Below are 16,985 nucleotides of genomic sequence, written 5' to 3'. Positions count from 1 at the left end.
TGAATTAGCATACATGTGGCATAGCATACATACAGAGCTCAGCAGCCAGCGCAACAAATTCTGGATCCTTTGCTTTTAGTTAGCATTAGCAGCACATCCTACGTCCGATGAGAAAGTACCTTTATGCTGAGCACTGCGACTCACAGCAATGTTCCCGGGTCAGCCCGGACTTTGTGTTAAACTAATCCTAAAGTAATAATGGTATTTCTAACCACTGATATACCACAACTTTATCCTTTCAACAGCTACTGAAAGTTAGGGGACCTAGCTGCTATCAGAAATTTTTATAGAGATCCTCCAGCTTCAAACTGTATTACCCTTCAAGGACCTGCAGTTCAAAAAAGCACCCCCTCCGACAGCCAAACCCATCTGTTCTCTGATTGGATAGTTACATTTGTGATTGACATGACATTGGCCAATCAGATGAAAGGAAGAAAAATCGGGTCAAAATTCGTACTTGTAACTTGTAGAGTTTGACACAGTTTTTTTTGGCCAAGTCCACATACAAATCTTTTTGCGCGCACACACACACACACACACACACACACACACACACACACACAAATCCTGATTTACAAGTACAAATTATTTATGACCACAATTTGAGCCCATAAAGGAGGGCGTAATTTTGGACTTTTACACTGAAGTCATTACATAAGATATAACAATTAAATGAAAGTCTTGATGCAAGCTCAATCATCAAGGTAAGCAAATCCCAGAAAGTTGTTTATCTGGAGGTTATGTTTCCAGTGGGAGAAATATTTCCTCACTCATCCAAGTGACTTCTTAAGAAATGACATGTTTCTCCCACTGAAAACTCAAAGTCCAGATGAACAGAACATCCTGGAATTAAATGACAGAAAAAATGAATGTTTTTCATTGTCTCTTTAGAAATATCATTTTTTTATAATGTAAAAAAAATAAACAAATAGGATATTTTCTGAGAATTAACAAAAACTTTCAGTTTTGTAATTACAGGAGAGTCTGAGCAATGAGCTAAACCAAATTTTTCTTTAATTTAACACATTTTTTTTTATTTGTGCTGACAGGTTTCTTCCATCTACTCTGACAACATTTCTTTATCATGCAAAAAACTTTGAGATACTATTGAAATTTCACTTGTTTTTCTTCTATGATATTCCAAGGGACTTTAAATGGACAGTTAGACGTCTTTACAATGACAGAAAGAGGAATTTCACTAGTGTGGTCCACTTAACATCAATGTGGGCAGCATGTGACCCGGGATGTAAAATGAGTCTGACATCCCTACTTTAGAGCTTAAGTGAGTAAAAGATTTTAAATGTAATGTTTTACAGTATAAATTGATCTGAAATAATAAATAATAGTAAAAGAAAGCTCAGTCTGGTGGAACTATACAAAACTCTCCAGTGTTGCTTTTTTTTTTGTTGTTGTTAAATTACTAAGAAATATACTTTGCTGCTTATGGACACATGAATGGGCATCATTTCCAGCGGTTGATTCGTCGCAACTGGACGTAGGCCAGGCACATGCAGACAAATATGATTCCCAGCAAGGCCACCACGTTCCTCCAGAAGCCCCACACGGAGTAGTCGATACCTTGCTGTTCCAGGAAATATTCCCCTGAGATGCTGAAGCACAAGACACAAAGACACATTTAATCTGTGTGTGCAAGTGTGTGCATAAGTTTTAAACAGTAGCTACGTTATTTCACTCACGCTGTGTTGTTGCTGTACAAAAACAGTCCTTTCAGCTCGTTAATGTATAGAGCCTAAGAAAGAGAGACAAAGATCAGGCTGAACAACCTCCTCACTTCACATAAAGGCACATTCAGCCCCAGTGGTCTCATTCTCACACACAAATCCTCCTCCCTTGCTTTCCGTGTCTTACATCCAATCCATATTTGAAGATACTGATCCATTTCACCCAAGAGAGCCAGCTCAGCATGGCGTTGAGATTGACGAGAAAACCACCAAAGACCTAAAACATAAAGAGGGAATGAAACTCTTAAGTGCCTATTCCTCTCTTGTACATGTCATATATGAGTCTTAGCATCTCACCATCATGAAGACGAAGGGCAAAGCAATGAGGATGTTTGCCATCGCAAATGTAGAAACGCTCGCTGAGACGAGGAAGGCCAGACCAACTCCTGCCAGACTGACCAGAGACATGGTCAGAGCGAAACAGAGGAACGTCTCAAAGGCAGGCTTCAACCCTGAAGGAATGGTGGACACGTGCACACAGGAAGACAGGAAATTACTGAGCGGGCTGCTCCTGGCACAGTGGCAGTGAGATCAAATGGAAGCTTCCAAATGAAAATTAATCAACAGCGGCTCAATTAATTAGGAAGTAGATTATGGGGATCCAGATTTTATTCATCAAACCTGGAACACCCTTGAGATGAGGCTCAGCCTGTGCAGAAGGAACTGGGCTGTTTCCTTATTCACTAATTTACTGCATCCAAACTCTCACTCATACTGCAAATATTATTGCTAATATATATTGTAATATATCTATATCACTAAAGCACTTCTGGATGGATGCAAACTGCATTTCGTTGCCCTGTACCTGTGCAATGACAATAAAGTTGAATTCTATTCTATTCTATTCTAAAACCACTCTGTGGATTTGGAGTTAGCCCTAAATAAGACATTTCATGGATGTGAATGAAACACCAGCAGCTCCTCTCTGTACTAACTGACTGTATCAGAACATCTTTCATGATACGACGCAATGTGTGTTTTGTATGTGTATGTCTGCTTGCATGCAAGGATGATGTTACCCATCATGTAGTAGGCAATTGCTGAAAACACAATGATGGGAATCATGCGATTGGGGATGAGATCAGCAAAGATCTTGGACAGGAAGTAGACGGAGGTACGGTAATAGCCGCTAGAGTTCTCATGACTGCAACAAACATTAACAGGGAAAAAAACAAACTCAAAAACAATGTGAGAGGGTGAAAAGGGTTAGATTCACTGACAATTTGAAAAACAGACTTTTTTTTAGCTATATTTTATATCAAAGTGTGATGCAACTCATAAGCATGCACCTCTTCTAAAATTAAGCTCACGCTAATTCATTGATGATTGAATTTAAAAAAAAAAAGCTTTAAAAGGCAGCAACACCACACACTTGGTCAGGACATCCTGGCTATAAGTCCAGTTAGCTATCGACAACAACAGGCTGTGCTGGCAGCCACCTATCACTTGCACCCAGCTATGCTTTTAGCTGGGTGCAACTTTTACAGTAAATGGATTTGACAAGCTATGCTTTTAATAAAACAAACTTTAAGCCTCAGTGCAATTTAAATGGGTGAGTTATACAAAACAATTACTCCCAGTACAGATATCACGAGGAGATCAATTATCTATAAACTCGAAAACATTTTTTTTTAATTTTCACAAGACTATAAACATGTTAATTACTGCTGTGAAGTCTATTTTAACATCTACAGGGATTGACTTGCTTTTGAAAAGAGCCCCAAGTGGCAGCTAGAGGAACTGCAGTTTTGGCATTTTGGCTGTTTTTTTCCAGCCCCTGAGATGACTGCCATGTGAGTTTGGTTTTCTTGCGAACAGCAGCCAAGATGAATTAGCTGATGAGTATTAATGAGGTTATGTTGCCTCTCTTAACGGGGCTCTAGTCCAGAGTCCTCGCAGAGAGAGCATAACCCAGATTACTTTGTCATACCGGTAGTTACAATTTACAAATGTCCAAAAAATATGTCTCATGCAGGCAGTCATAAAGCCTAAGGACTACAAAACAGACACACTAATTAAATGTGTGTGTTGCAAGCAGATGGTGGGTAACACCTTTCTCACCAGTGGCTCTTCCCAACGATATGAGCAAGTGATAGAAATCATTTGTCACCTTTAAGATGGAAAAACACATAAACAAAATTATTCTGTTTACTTGTACAGCTATTCTTGTGAGAGTTTTCTCCATTACAATCAGTGAGAGGCCAGCTTGTTTTATTTCACACCTCTTTAAAAGCCTGTCTGAGGGCTAAGACTCAGTTTCAGGGTCAATGTTCGAGTTAGGTAGGGTTAGAGCTCCGGATTTATTTGTAGTCCTTTGTGAATGCATTACTGTAAATGAAATATAGCCAACAGAGCATGACTGGCTCTGCTGGAAAAATTAAAGACCCTTTGCTCTAGTCTCTTCTGTCTTTTCAGAGTACTGTTGCATTTTCCTGGTGTCCCCTGCATTTTCCAGACAACTGCAGGGATCACCCAACTTTCCCAAAGTATGTTTCTGTTTATTGCTATACAACTGGTCTGAATTATATGTCGAGAAGTTTTAGAGTACATATGGTGCCAGCGACCCTTTTGGACTGACACAAGAGTGCTTTATTGGTTGTAGGAATCTGATTGGGTTCTTGTAAAAGGCTCTTTCTTTTAAGGGGTCCCTGTGCAATAGTTAGACATGTGTAGTGAACCACAGCTGAAAACACTGTATAACAAATGAACTATTTTCTCTGACTTGAGTAATAATGAATAAAAATCGCAATGTCCAGTTGTTTTTGGAATGTCGTGTAACCTCTATGAAAACAAAACTACATGCCTTGTTTTTATGATTTATCATCTCTGTAACTATGGTGGATTTAAGAATATAGCAGCTTTGGCTTTGACTGAAGAAAAATACAGAATAGCACAAGTCACACTTCTAAAGGGCACACATAAGCTTAATGTCTCACTCACATGAAGATCGCCCTTTCATTTATAAAGAGTTCAACAGCAGAAAGATTCCCAAACACCATGTTGATGATAAGGAAGAAGAACGCTCCACTCCTGCCATTAAAAGACAAAAGAGACAATGGTTTAAAAAGTTAAGAACATGTCAGCCATGATACATTACTGTGAAAATTATTTGTCACACCTACATGTGTCATCAAACAAATGTTAACATTAGTCAAATATAAGCAGAGTAAATGTAAAATGCAGGATTTCATTTAGCCATCCATCCATCCATTTTCTTCCGCAGCAGCCCAAGCAGAGAAGCCCAGACCTCCCTCTTCCCAGCCACCTCCTCCAGTATATCTGGGGGAACACCAAGGCGTTCCCAGGCCAGCCGAGAGATACCCTGCCCTGGGGCCTCCTCCCGGTGGGACATGCCCGGAACACCTCACCCAGGAGGCATCCTTGTTAGATGCCCGAACCACCTCAGCTGGCTCCTTTCGATGTGGAGGAGCAGCGGCTCTATTCTGAGCCTCTTCTGAATGGCCGAACTTCTCACCCTATCTCTAAGAGAGAGGCCAGCCACCCTTCGGAGGAAGCCCATTTCCGCCGCTTGTATTCGCGATCTCATTCATTTATTCAGGATTTCATTTATTAAGAGGGAAATAAACTATCTAAACCTCCCTGACACTGTGTGAAAATGATTTGCCCCTCAGAACATCCAAAAAAACTGCAGGTCTCACTTGTCTCAGTTAAGCTCAGTCTTCATGATTCAATAAGAAAGAGACTGGAGAAAAAATGGCATCCATGGGGGAGTCAAGTGGAAAAAAACAGCGACCACAAAGAACATAAATGCTTGTGTCACATTTACCAAAAAACATCTTGATTATCCACAAAACCCTAACCACAAAAATACTCTGGATTGATGAGACAAACGCTGAACTCTTTGGAAGGTTTGAGTCCAGTTGCATCTGCATAAAAGTGACCCAGTATTTCATGACAAGAACATTATACTGACAGTCAAACATGGTGGTGGTAGTGTGACGGTCTGGGGCTGTTTTTCTGTTTCAGGGCAGCTTGCTGTAATTGATGGAAACATGAATTCTGCTCTCTACCAGAAACATCCTGAAGGAAAATGTGTCACCATCAGTTCATGCCCCGAATCTCACGAGCACACTTGAGTTATACAGAAGGACAATGACTAAGAACACACCACAAAATCCACCTCTGAATGGCCAAAAAAAGGTTTTGGCGTGGTCTAGTCAAAGTCTGGACTTAAATCAGATTGATATGCTTTGGCATGACCATAAACCTCAAACAACTCACGGTGTAAAATGCTCCAACGTGGCTGAATTAAAACAATTCTGTGCAGAAGAGTGGGCCAAAATTTCTTCATAGCACTGTAAAAAAAAAAAAACATTAGAAGTTATCGCAAATGCTTGATTGCATGTCTTGCTGCCAAGGGTGGCACAACCAGTTATTAGTTTTAGGGGGGAATCACCGTTTCACACAGGGCCATGTAGGTTTGGATAGATTATTCCCTTAATAAATAAAATCATCATTTGAAAACTGCATTTTGTGTTTACTCGGGTTATCTTCATCTAACATTAAAATTTGTTTGACGATCGGAAACATAAGTGCGACAAATATGCAAATAAATATGAAAATCAGGAGGTAGACAAATACTATTTGACTATCTGGAACCAAGTGGCCTTCACAGTAGCGGCCCTGCAATAATTCCCTACAACAATATACGGTTAAAAACATTTTAAATTATATTATGTGGAATACAGAGGTGAAAATGGAGCAGATACCCTGAATTAAACAAAGCACACTGTTGTGTACCTGTTCTGTAAAGCCTCGGGCAGTGTCAGGGGCATTTGGTAATAAATGAGTCCCACAAGAATGGCAAAGAAGATGTTGAGAGCCAGTTGGGCGTAGGAGGTCTGAGGGTTCCTCAGAGTGTTCAACACTGTCCTGCCACACACCACACGCATCTAGCTCACGCACACACAGATGCACCACACACACAGACACAAAGAGGATAATTATCAACATTTTTTATGAGTAGACAGTAAAACTGAGTCGGATCAGCACACAGCCAAGCACACTGAGATAACAGCTGGCTCGTAAACTCTGTGACATAACCTAATAAACTCACGTCTGCTTCTGTTAATCATTAAACTAATGAGACCTGAGATTTCCAACAACCAGAAAATAATCTATCATTTTAAAATTAAAAAATGTTCTCTGCAACTGACAATTTGCTCACCTGATAGAAGAAAGAGGTGGCGTAGTTGGCCGGCTTGTCTTCACCTGTGACCCCGTCAACAATGCTCTGGTTCACATGGTCCAGCTCCTCCATCATATTCTGGTACAGCTGGGACTGCTGATACTTTATTGCTAAGGGGTTTTTGCAATTCTCTTGGGTGAGAGAGGAAATCACGGTGTCAAGTTAAGGACAGCATAATAAAAACATGGATTTATAACAGCCACCCAAGAAATCTAAGTGAGATGGGTTTGGAGATGTAAAACTGAGCAATTACTCCAGAAGTGCTTAGTTACGTAACACAAACCTTCCTTTACGTCACGTTAAGTAAACCTAGCTGCCTCCCAACTCAAAGTTCAAACATGCTGCACAAACATGAGCTTGGTTTGTAATAAGTGAGGCTTTTATAGCCGCCCAGTATGCGGCAGGTTGTGTTATGAAGCAAAAACATTGTAGAATATAGTTTTTGAAATGCTGTTGGAGCAATCTGTGACCGACATGTCTAAAACTGTAACTTCACCAATAACTTTATCCAACATTGATTTTTTTTTCTTACTCACGAAGCACCAAACCATGCTTGGATATTTAACTGGTGTTACAAAGAGTGATTTGTCTATTTTAGAAGGTTGTCTTTGTGTGTGTCTCTCAGCAAAAAGTAGTTGGTGGTTGGAGAAGCGAAGTAGGAGAACATTTTTTTTAACTGTGAATTATTACTTACCTGCCATGTCCCATTGTACTGTTGATTTTGTTTCTCCATTTGTGATGTCCATGAAGAAGTCAGCTGGATTGTTGAAAGGCTCAATCTGATAGCCTGTGCAAAGCACACACAGACATACTGATAAAACCTCATTCAACTTTAAAAGCATACAAAATCTGGATTTGAGGAAGTGCTACATCCATTCATGAATCCAAGAACCCAGTTCAGGGCTGGATTATCTAAATAATCTCAGATCATTTTCACACTGTAGAACAAAGTTAAGTATGAACATATAAATATAAAACAGGACTTAAGTCATGCCCTGACTTCTGACCTCATTCAGCAGCTCATATACTGTATATTTCCCTTTGGTATTCAACTGCTCATCATTTTTTATAGGATTCTCAGTCAGAGTCTTCCAACTTTTACAGTAAATATACAAACTCATGCATTACATACCAAGGTCTGTGAAGTACATCAGGGCATGGTCTGCTGCTCCTGCATACACCACCTCCCCTTTATGCATCAGTGTGAGGTGGTCAAACTGTTTGAAGATGGAGTATCGGGGTTGGTGGATGGAGAAGATCACAGTCTTGCCTCTTCTGGACAACCTTCATACATTTTTGGACATTTTTATTACACAGACGGCAGTAGATGGTGACATAAAGAGATCATTTACACCAGAAACACCAGCATAGTGTAAATGTGAACTAAAGATAGCAATGAACAGCACGCTGCTGTTTGACTCTACCTAATTTTATACAGCGTGCTTCGGTTTTGTGTTATTTGTGTCTTTTGTGTATGTGTGTAATGAGTGATAGTTAAGTAGCTGCGCTGTACTTGTGTAGTAGACCGATGATGCAGTTTGCAGTGTTAGAATCCAAGCCAGTGGTCGGCTCATCCAGAAACAGCAGAGAGGGAGACGTGATGAGCTCCATCCCAATGCTGCACCGCTTCCTCTCCCCTCCTGATACACCACGCAGAAACTCCGTACCTATCTGAATACACACACGCAAAACTTGCTTTGCATCTAAAATGTGCAAAAAGGACAAACTAGAGTGATACTTCTGTTATAAAGTTTGATTTTTCAAAATAAAATGGGAGAATAACTTTTCTTGTATGTAAGTTACACCAAAACACCAAACTTCAATGTATTTTTGTAGCGATTATATACAGTTTAGTTGGTACTGTGGTCTCATAGTAATAGGATTTAAAAAGCACTAATGATAAGTTATTTTGCATAAAATACTGTAAGATTTTTTGATATTTCCTCTACAGTTTAAAAAAAGTAGTTTGTGCATGGTGCTCTGTACCTTAGTGTCAGCACAGTCTGTAAGGCCCAAGTCTTCTATTATGGTCTTTACTTGCTGGTATTTATCTGCTGTGGAGTGATCCTTAGGGTTCAGACGCAAGTTGGCACTGAAAAGCAGGTTCTCTCTCACGCTCAGAGTCCCCATCAGAATATCATCCTGGAACCAAAAGGGCGACGTAGATAAACCACTCACCAGTGTGTGATGTTAAAAAAATATGCATCTGTTTGCATCTGTGTACCTGAACCACGTAGGCAGAGCTGAGCCTCAGGTCAGACGTGACGACTTTGCCGTTCACCAATACATTTCCCTGACGCAGTCCAGCTGGATTTTTCCTCCCTGCAAGTACATCCAGGAGTCTGCGATCAGGATAAAAAAAACAAAACACATCATTGGGTGGCCTGTTCATGCTTATAAACTACTGACTATGTATTTGCAGGGAAATGTCTTACGATGTTTTACCGCTTCCTGTGGCACCCATGATGGCATTCATCCCCGGTCTTATGATCCCACTGCAGCAAGTCATGCAATGCTTTAGTGATCCTTAATACATAATCCACAAGATACATTCTTTCTACTCAAGCATTGGAGGTTATACTGTTCATTTCTTTCAATGCTTTCTGCAAAATGCAGAAAATAAAAGAAGATGACAATGCTATGAAAATAAAACGCTACGGCCAAACACATACATGTGTACTTTTAGCATTCTAAGTTACAGCATATTGAAAAAGTAGAGCTACAACTGAAAACTAATGTTATTTACACTTTTATTGCCTGATTGACCTGTACACATTAAAGAATTAAAGGAAAAATCAACACAAAGTGACTTAGCAAGGTGATAGACCAAAACACGTCACTAGAACAGACTCACTGCACCTCAGTATTCCTTAGTCATGGCACATTAGGTCTCTAGAAATCTACTTGAGGGGTAAACCCCATTCTTTTCAAAGATACTGACCAATGTGACCCAAAGTCTACCATAGGCGTTTAGGTAGTTGGGATCTGGTGATTGCAACTGCCATATTTTATTGATATTTTCATGATCATCAAGCCATTCAGTGACACTGCTTAATAAATATGAACTCAAGTGGATCCAAGTCAAGGAGCATAAAAGAAACCACCTATAGTTTTGTTTTTTGTTTTTTTGAATTTGTCACTCATATATTTAGGTGTAATGAGAGTGAATCCAGTCTGGCTCAGGTTTTTAACCTGCCAGAACATCTTTGACTCTTTTCCTGATTAACAACAGAACAACGTATAAGCTCAAAAAGAACAACGTGGAAAGTGCATAGAGTATTTCTATGAGACCAGCGTAAAAACGTTGACTGTCACATGCTATAGTTCCAGCATGTTATCGGTCACCACACAGTAATAAAGCTGTTATATCACATAAAAGTATATGTAGATACATTCACATTCTCCCGGGTAACCAGCATGTCCTACCTCACATCATGGAGGATGATCTTTTCGGGCCCTATCTTGCGGCAGAACTTTGTTTCTTGAACACAGTAGAGGAGGTTGCTGAATGTGACAGTTGGACCCCGGTCCTGAAAGTAGTCATCAACACGGATACTATTCTCCCCCTTAGTCATGTTCAAAGAATGGAGTTGCTAGCAGAAAGAGAGGAAAAGAGAGTCTGGAAGCTGGGTTCAAAAGAGAGAAGCAGTCTGGCACAGAGACCTGTGCAGGCTGAAGGAGATACAGGTGAGTGAAAATGTAACCAAAAGATATCTCTTATTACCCATCGGAACTTTGGACTCTCTCAATCCTTAAAGAGTTGTGGCTTACTGTGATCATGTGGCACTGAACTCCCATTCAAAATCACAAGCACAGCAGTAATTCCACCCATGAGCATTACAATCTATGCAAGTAATTTGATGGCAGCTGGTGATATGCGTATAGTATAATGCTGATTACCCCTATGAAAGTATTGCAGATGTCAGCCATTCTACCATACCTATACGTTAATACATGTTTATTTATACAGGTAATTTTATACACAGTACGATTATTCATATTCATGAAGGCGACAGCAGTATTAATGCCAGCAAGCACAAATTCTGTCATGGTCCTGGGTCGGTGACCCAGCGCTGTGAGTTTATTATTATTATTTTCTAGTTTATTCTGATTTTGTATTAGTTCTTTGGGTTTGGTTGTCGTGTTTATTATCCCTACCTGTGTCTCCCTCTGTGCTCTGTTCGGGTCCCCGAGTTTTGTGTTGTAAAACAGTCTGTGTGTTTCCTGTTTTACTTTGTAGGTCTGTGTCTCGTTATGTCCATTAGTTCCAGCTGTGTCCCCTCCTGTGTGCCATTTCCTGATTACCTGGTGTGTGTATTTATAGTCTGTATCTGCCTGTCCTCCTCCTCGCGTCGTCTGCGTTTCTCTGCTAATGTAACATAAATAATGCAGCATTAGGAAAAGTACTGTTTTCTGACTTCACACTTTGTGAGCTACTGTTTGAGAAAGTCTGAGTATTTAGGAGTATTTGTGTACCATGATTGTTACTTGGTCTCAGTGACTACTGTTCAGTCTACTGATACTGATCTTGAATTTAAAACGAAAACAAAGAAAAAGTATGAGCACAAACAGGGTGTCCTTAGACCTTTGACCACACTGATTACATGTACGACATTTCCATGGTCGGGCTGCCCCCTAACGCACGGAATCCACTGTAACAGGCTATAGAAAATCTTCTGGGTGGGATCAACATTGTTTTTCTCCGACAATTTGTCTTTTTGTCACCGTCCAATCAGGCTTCGTGTTCAGCATCAAGCACCGCCTATAAAATTGTTTCTACCAATCTATTTTCAGCACATTGAGATAATGGGAGGGGCAAGCTCCAGAAATTCCGAGGTGTTGTCATTGCGTTCCTCAGTTTTGTGTGTTTAGCACTGGGTGTACGGGTGGGGTGTTAAATATCTACAATGTGGCTATAACAGCAGTTCTGGCTTTTAATTTGTGTACTTTGACGTATTGTTCCGGTATAGCACAGAAAAGTATAGCACAGCCGGGAAATTAAAAATCCTGTATTTTACACGAAGGTTAGCTTATAAGCTATTAGCTAACGCCTAACGTTAGCTATGGAGGAGAGGAAAGAGGAGGGAGAAGCGGAGATCCAAGAGCACGGCCCCGAGCACTGGTTCTCGAAATGGGAACGGCAGTGCTTAGCTGAGGCGGAACAGGATGCGCCAAACGAAGAGGAGTCCGAGCAAAGCCAGCAAAAGCTGTGGCACCTCTTTCAGAACTCAGCCACGGCGGTAGCACAGCTCTACAAAGGTATGTACAGAAGATGCCGGAATTCAAGCTAAGCTAGCCGCCTGAGCTAACATTATCGCTGGGCGGAGAGACACAAAGGGCACTATTCACAGCTTTTTTTCTAAAGTACAACCGGCGTTGTTTGTCACCGTTGTAGTTTGCAGTTGGACTGGGAGGTGTATTCTTTCAAACAGAGTTTAAAATCGAGTCTTCGTCGCTTCTCGTCTTGATTATCGTGACCCTGTTCCTTTTGCTAGCTAACTATACCACATGCTAACGCTAGCAGCCGCTAACAGCCGGTCACCGTGTCAGAGCGTCGGACAACAAGGCTGAATGTAGCTCACGGTGGCCTTAGCTGTCAGAGGTCTCACTGGTTTAAGGGACTGAAAAGAAGACACGCTAAAATGTCCCCGAAATAACGGGTTAACTTGCCGGTGCGGGCGTCACGGGTTTATTACAGTTGTTCGTCGGTTATGTACACGATATGGCTTACACAAAAAGTGTTTTGTCTGCCGGTTATCAGTTATACAGCTAGTCAAAATGGCGAAACACAGGGAGGAGATGGTAGACTGAAAACAAGACATTTGTTGAAGCTTAGTCGTAAATTTTTATTATAGCGGTGTTGTGGACGTCCAGAAGTTAACGACACAAAAGACGTTTTATACCAAGACGCAGTTCAGTTTCCTCTTTCTGGGTGCAATGATTTTCATTACCAGAACAAAATGGCGAAAGGATTACCATAAATGTTCTTGTTGAAAATTTGTCCTGCCCAGATATGTTTGTTTTTTTTTTTGTTTGTTGTTGTTTTATTTTTTGTTTTTGTTTTTTGTCTTTTTTGCTCTGACAGCCTCTCATCAGGACCAGAAACTCGCTGTAAATTGTGATCCCTTAGTTATTCAGATTTGTCCTGCAGGGGTTTTTGTGTGTTAAATGCTTTAGTTGCCTCGAATTGCCTTGATCACCAGTATATGGGATTTATTTGATGTCCTATCCTCAATATTTATGGAGCTCTATTTCACCAGTACAATTACGATGTTTGTCCACCACTGTCTAGAAATCCTGCTTGGTCAGGTACTTCTGTTTACAAGACCCTCCTCCCCGTGTGTCCTAAAATCAGGAACACACCTGTACATGAATACACTTATGAGCAGCCAGTGCAGAAAAAATGTAAGAGTTTCTAGTCAGGAAAACTGCATTTATTTTTTGGGTCATGAAAATACTATCATTGCATTTCTTTTAAAAATAAAAAAACTGGAGGTAAACATCGCACAAGTTGTTGATATTCACATAATTTTACTTAAGCATCCTAAGCATATGCATAGTTTTGAGAGTTTTAGTTTTAGCCTTGAGACTTATTGTGGTGGATACTGAATTTGAAAATGCTCAAACAGTGTTTCTCAAATCTGAGGTCAATCAGCCAGTCTGCTGACTCAGTCTTTAGGGTGTCTTCCATTGTAGCCAGAAAGCTATTAATGGATATGTGGATCATGACTTCCTGTTGTGTGCGCCAGTCAGTGTTTGCAAAGACACATACATGTTAAAAGGTGACAAAGTCCATGGTTTCTTGAAGATTAAATGGTATCTATTCTTTAGCTCCATGGCACCACAGCCCTGCCGAACTAAAAGTAAAATCATTTTAGAAGCAACTTGGTGGCCATCTTGTAGCACATTTTTAGTTTCAGTCCCCATCTGTACAAGTAGGAAGAGAACCATAGCCTCAATTTCAGTCGTTAGTGGAACATTAGTTAAGACAATAAAAACTGTTACAAAAGTTTATCATCTTCACCTTAAATAGGGTATAAAAGCGTCCCATTATAGAAAAGGAGTATACTTTAGTCATTGTAGCACAGATGCAGAAAAGTTCCAGTTACACAGTTAAAGCAGTTATGAACCTTAATGTGCACAGGTGTCAGAACTGCATTATTAAGTAATATTTTTCTTGTTTTGGCTGTTTGACAATGGGACAGCAGCCATCTGTCGCATCTCCCATTGATTTCTGGGAGTACAGATTTTCCTCATTTTTTGAACTTCAGTGCATTAACTCATTGCCATCCATTCTCCTTCAGGATTTTCTGGTAGAGAACCAAATTCATCGTTCCATCAATTACAGCAAAATCTACCTCAAGCAGCAAAGCAGCCCCAGAACATCACAGTACCACAACCATGTTTTACTGTTACAGTGCTCTTCTTTTTATGGCATTCTGTGCTGGTTTCAGCTATTGTCTCATCAGTCTACAGAACATTTTCTCAGAAGTCTTGGGGATCATGAAGATGTTTTTTGGTAAATGTGACACAAGGTGGTGGTTTTCCCCTCAACTCTCCCATGGGTGTCAATTTTGCCCACTCTCTTTCTTATTGTTTATATTATGAACTCTGGCCTGAACTGAACCAAATTAGGCCAAATTGTTTAGATGATGATCTTGGTAGTTTTGTGACCTCCTGGATGAGTGTGTACGTTCCTGGAGTAATATTGGTAGGCCGGCCACTCCTGGCGAGGTTCACCACTGTGTTTTCTCCATTTGTGTATAATGATCTCATTGTGATTCAATTTAGAAGTGCTTTTGAAACCACTTTTAGGCTGATAGAAACATAGTCATTGATATCTTGGCTATTGAGTTTCCTTAGTCATGGCATCATTTGTTGCTTTTTGATATCTTTTGAAGCCTACTTCATTTTGTCAGAGAGGTGTTTTAACATTTTTTATTTATTTTTTTTTAAAGAGGGGACAAACACTTTTCCATGGGACTATATAAAGTCTCAGATAAAAATCAAAATACCAGCAGACCACAAACCGAACCCGTTGCTGCAATTTGACCTTTTCTACACGTTATGCATCTGTTTATAGAGTAGATATTTATGTATTGCTCATTTAATTTTCTGTTCGTTCACTTGGTTTTTAGCTCTCATTTCTTTTTGTTTGTCTGCCTTTTGTTCTTGTCGCTAAAGAATAATTTTGTAATTCACAGATCGAGTATGTCAACAGCAAGGACTCTCCCTCTGGGTGCCCTTCCAAAATGCAGCCACAGCTGTCACTAATCTGTATAAAGGCAAGTAAAATGATACTGTTAACCATTATGTGGTTCAGCCTTTTTATAGCATTTTATATGTACAAGTTGCGATTGTTGTGTCCAGAGATACTGAAATTAGGCATCCTTGTATGTCATCAGAGAGTATGGAGGCCCGCCAGCGGAGCTATGACCTGGGCATCCACTTAGGCTATCAGCGCAGGAATAAAGAGGTGATTGCATGGGCGAAAAAACGCAGAAGAACTATAAGACGAGAAGAACTCATTAGCTTCCTGTGTGGCAAAGTTCCACCTCCTCGTACAGCTCGCGCCCCACCCAGAGTTTCCATGGTATCTGCGAGCAGACCGTCACCTTCGGAGACTGGCAGCTCAGTGGAGACCGACCTGCAACCCTTTAGAGAGGCCATCGCACTGCATGGTTAGTCAAAGCACCTGAACGCTTTATGAAGTTGCAAGGCTCGAATTCATATAAGTTGTCTTATTCTTTTTTTCCCCATCTCTTCTTTTCCAGGCCTTAGTGGTGCCATGGCCAGCATCTCTGTGCGTTCTGGTCCTCCTGGTTCCCCAACTCACCCTGCACAGTCTCTCAGTCGTCGTAGGAACGGGCTTCATGATGTGGACCTCAACACCTTCATAGCTGAGGAGATGGCACTCCATTTAGATTCCACCACCAATCGTAAACGAGGCCCTGCCCCCTGTAGTGATGTCATCACAGACTCACCCACGCATAAACGTAACCGGATGCTCTGAACTCTTCCCACACCACTGATCCCTCCTCTGTCTGCTCCTCAGTGGCCAACTGGACAGCCGATGGGGACTCGCGCCTTGGCCAACCACTGAAATCTTCCTTAGTCGCAATGCTACAAATAAAGAAAAAACTGTTCTCAGCGTACATATTTAGCCCCTCCTTTAACCCACTCATTTTCTCAGCAGGAAATTTGGTGTTGTCTCACACGTCCTCTCAGTGGTAGAGTTCCTTTTAGCAGATTTACTTTCCTGTTTGTTAGCCCTCTGTCGATCTGATACCGAGGCAAGCACACGTTACACTTGAAGTTCTCGACGTGCAGAATGTTCAGTTGAGATGGTGGTTGTTGTTTTTTTTGTTTTGTTTTGTTTTTTTGGGGGGTGGGGGGTGGGGTTCTGGCCGGGCTCCTTTGTGCTTCACATTCAGTGATCAGATGGACCAGACTGTTGCCTGCAGTTTGCGGTTATCTTCCCCTCTTTCCTCAGGCATACTTCCTCCTCTTTTGAGTGCTCGCCAAACCAGACTGAATCCGGGCTCCTTGGGAGGCCAAACTGCCTCCCTGCCGCGTGGCTCAACTCAAAACGCTTTTCAGCGTGTGCATCTCATTCTGCTGCTGTGTTTGTGTATCTGACAGCAGAAATGCCACTTACTGTGTCGTACTTGTCTTCGCCTTTGAGAAAGCTGCTACAGTATCTCTGGTTTTTGTGCAACAAAGAGTGTGTGTGCGCGTGTGTGTGTACACTTGTGGACGCAGGGTTCTGGCAAATTCAGTTTCCACTTCACAATTTTCTCTTTTATGAAATTCATCCCATTTTATTTTTCTTCAGTTGCTCTTTACAGTCCAAGCAAGGGTTTTATCACGAAGCAGGTCATTCATATCCACACAGATAAGTGGGGTGACGGGGTGGGGAAAGTGAGATGCATCTTATGTCTTTTATCTCTGCATTTTCTTTTTCTAACCATGCTGTTACCTGTTGTAACGTTACAAATAATACAAATGCGCTACGCACAGTTTCCATATCAGCG

At 41.0% G+C, this 16,985-nt stretch overlaps 2 protein-coding genes across 2 annotated transcripts; one reads left to right on the top strand and one right to left on the bottom strand.

Moving 5' to 3' along the window:
* Window positions 1-991: 991 nt before the first annotated feature.
* abcg2b (ATP-binding cassette, sub-family G (WHITE), member 2b) lies at window positions 992-11,261 on the bottom strand. The gene is made up of 16 exons (XM_086295170.1): window positions 11,110-11,261; window positions 10,378-10,544; window positions 9,387-9,446; window positions 9,176-9,293; window positions 8,938-9,093; window positions 8,465-8,622; window positions 8,084-8,235; window positions 7,646-7,738; window positions 6,931-7,082; window positions 6,504-6,655; window positions 4,683-4,772; window positions 2,762-2,886; window positions 2,040-2,194; window positions 1,870-1,959; window positions 1,698-1,750; window positions 992-1,610 (listed from the first exon to the last, which is right to left on the bottom strand). Exons 2-16 carry the CDS (start codon window positions 10,524-10,526, stop codon window positions 1,463-1,465), a joined length of 1,851 nt encoding a protein of 616 aa, XP_086151296.1. The 5' UTR covers window positions 10,527-10,544; window positions 11,110-11,261; the 3' UTR covers window positions 992-1,462.
* Window positions 11,262-11,760: 499 nt separating this feature from the next.
* Window positions 11,761-16,339, top strand: hapstr1b (HUWE1 associated protein modifying stress responses b). The gene is made up of 4 exons (XM_086295175.1): window positions 11,761-12,210; window positions 15,156-15,236; window positions 15,357-15,632; window positions 15,726-16,339. The coding sequence occupies exons 1-4, from the start codon at window positions 12,015-12,017 to the stop codon at window positions 15,962-15,964; spliced, it is 792 nt and encodes a 263-aa protein (XP_086151301.1). The 5' UTR covers window positions 11,761-12,014; the 3' UTR covers window positions 15,965-16,339.
* Window positions 16,340-16,985: the final 646 nt, after the last annotated feature.

The sequence above is a fragment of the Aulonocara sp. 'chitande type north' Nkhata Bay genome, linkage group LG6 (genome assembly GCF_057382095.1).
Source record: "Aulonocara sp. 'chitande type north' Nkhata Bay isolate Kocher_YH1m ecotype deep benthic linkage group LG6, A_spYH_male_GT1.1, whole genome shotgun sequence".
Lineage (NCBI taxonomy): Eukaryota > Metazoa > Chordata > Actinopteri > Cichliformes > Cichlidae > Aulonocara > Aulonocara sp. 'chitande type north' Nkhata Bay.
Note: the sequence above shows the minus strand (reverse complement) of the source record. Positions and strands in the feature narration are given on the sequence as shown.

Bases quoted from the DNA above. Each gene is read 5' to 3' on its own strand.
- abcg2b (XM_086295170.1), bottom strand. From the start codon at position 10,526: ATGACTAAGGGGGAGAATAGTATCCGTGTTGATGACTACTTTCAGGAC. The intron at 9,094-9,175 runs GTACACAGATGC...TTTTGGTTCCAG, and splicing joins GCTCTGCCTACGTGGTTCAG to GATGATATTCTGATGGGGAC. The intron at 1,751-1,869 runs GTAAGACACGGA...TCTCTTTCTTAG, and splicing joins TCTTCAAATATGGATTGGAT to GCTCTATACATTAACGAGCT.
- hapstr1b (XM_086295175.1), top strand. From the start codon at position 12,015: ATGGAGGAGAGGAAAGAGGAGGGAGAAGCGGAGATCCAAGAGCACGGC. The intron at 15,237-15,356 runs GCAAGTAAAATG...GTATGTCATCAG, and splicing joins TGTCACTAATCTGTATAAAG to AGAGTATGGAGGCCCGCCAG. The intron at 15,633-15,725 runs GTTAGTCAAAGC...CTTCTTTTCCAG, and splicing joins AGAGGCCATCGCACTGCATG to GCCTTAGTGGTGCCATGGCC.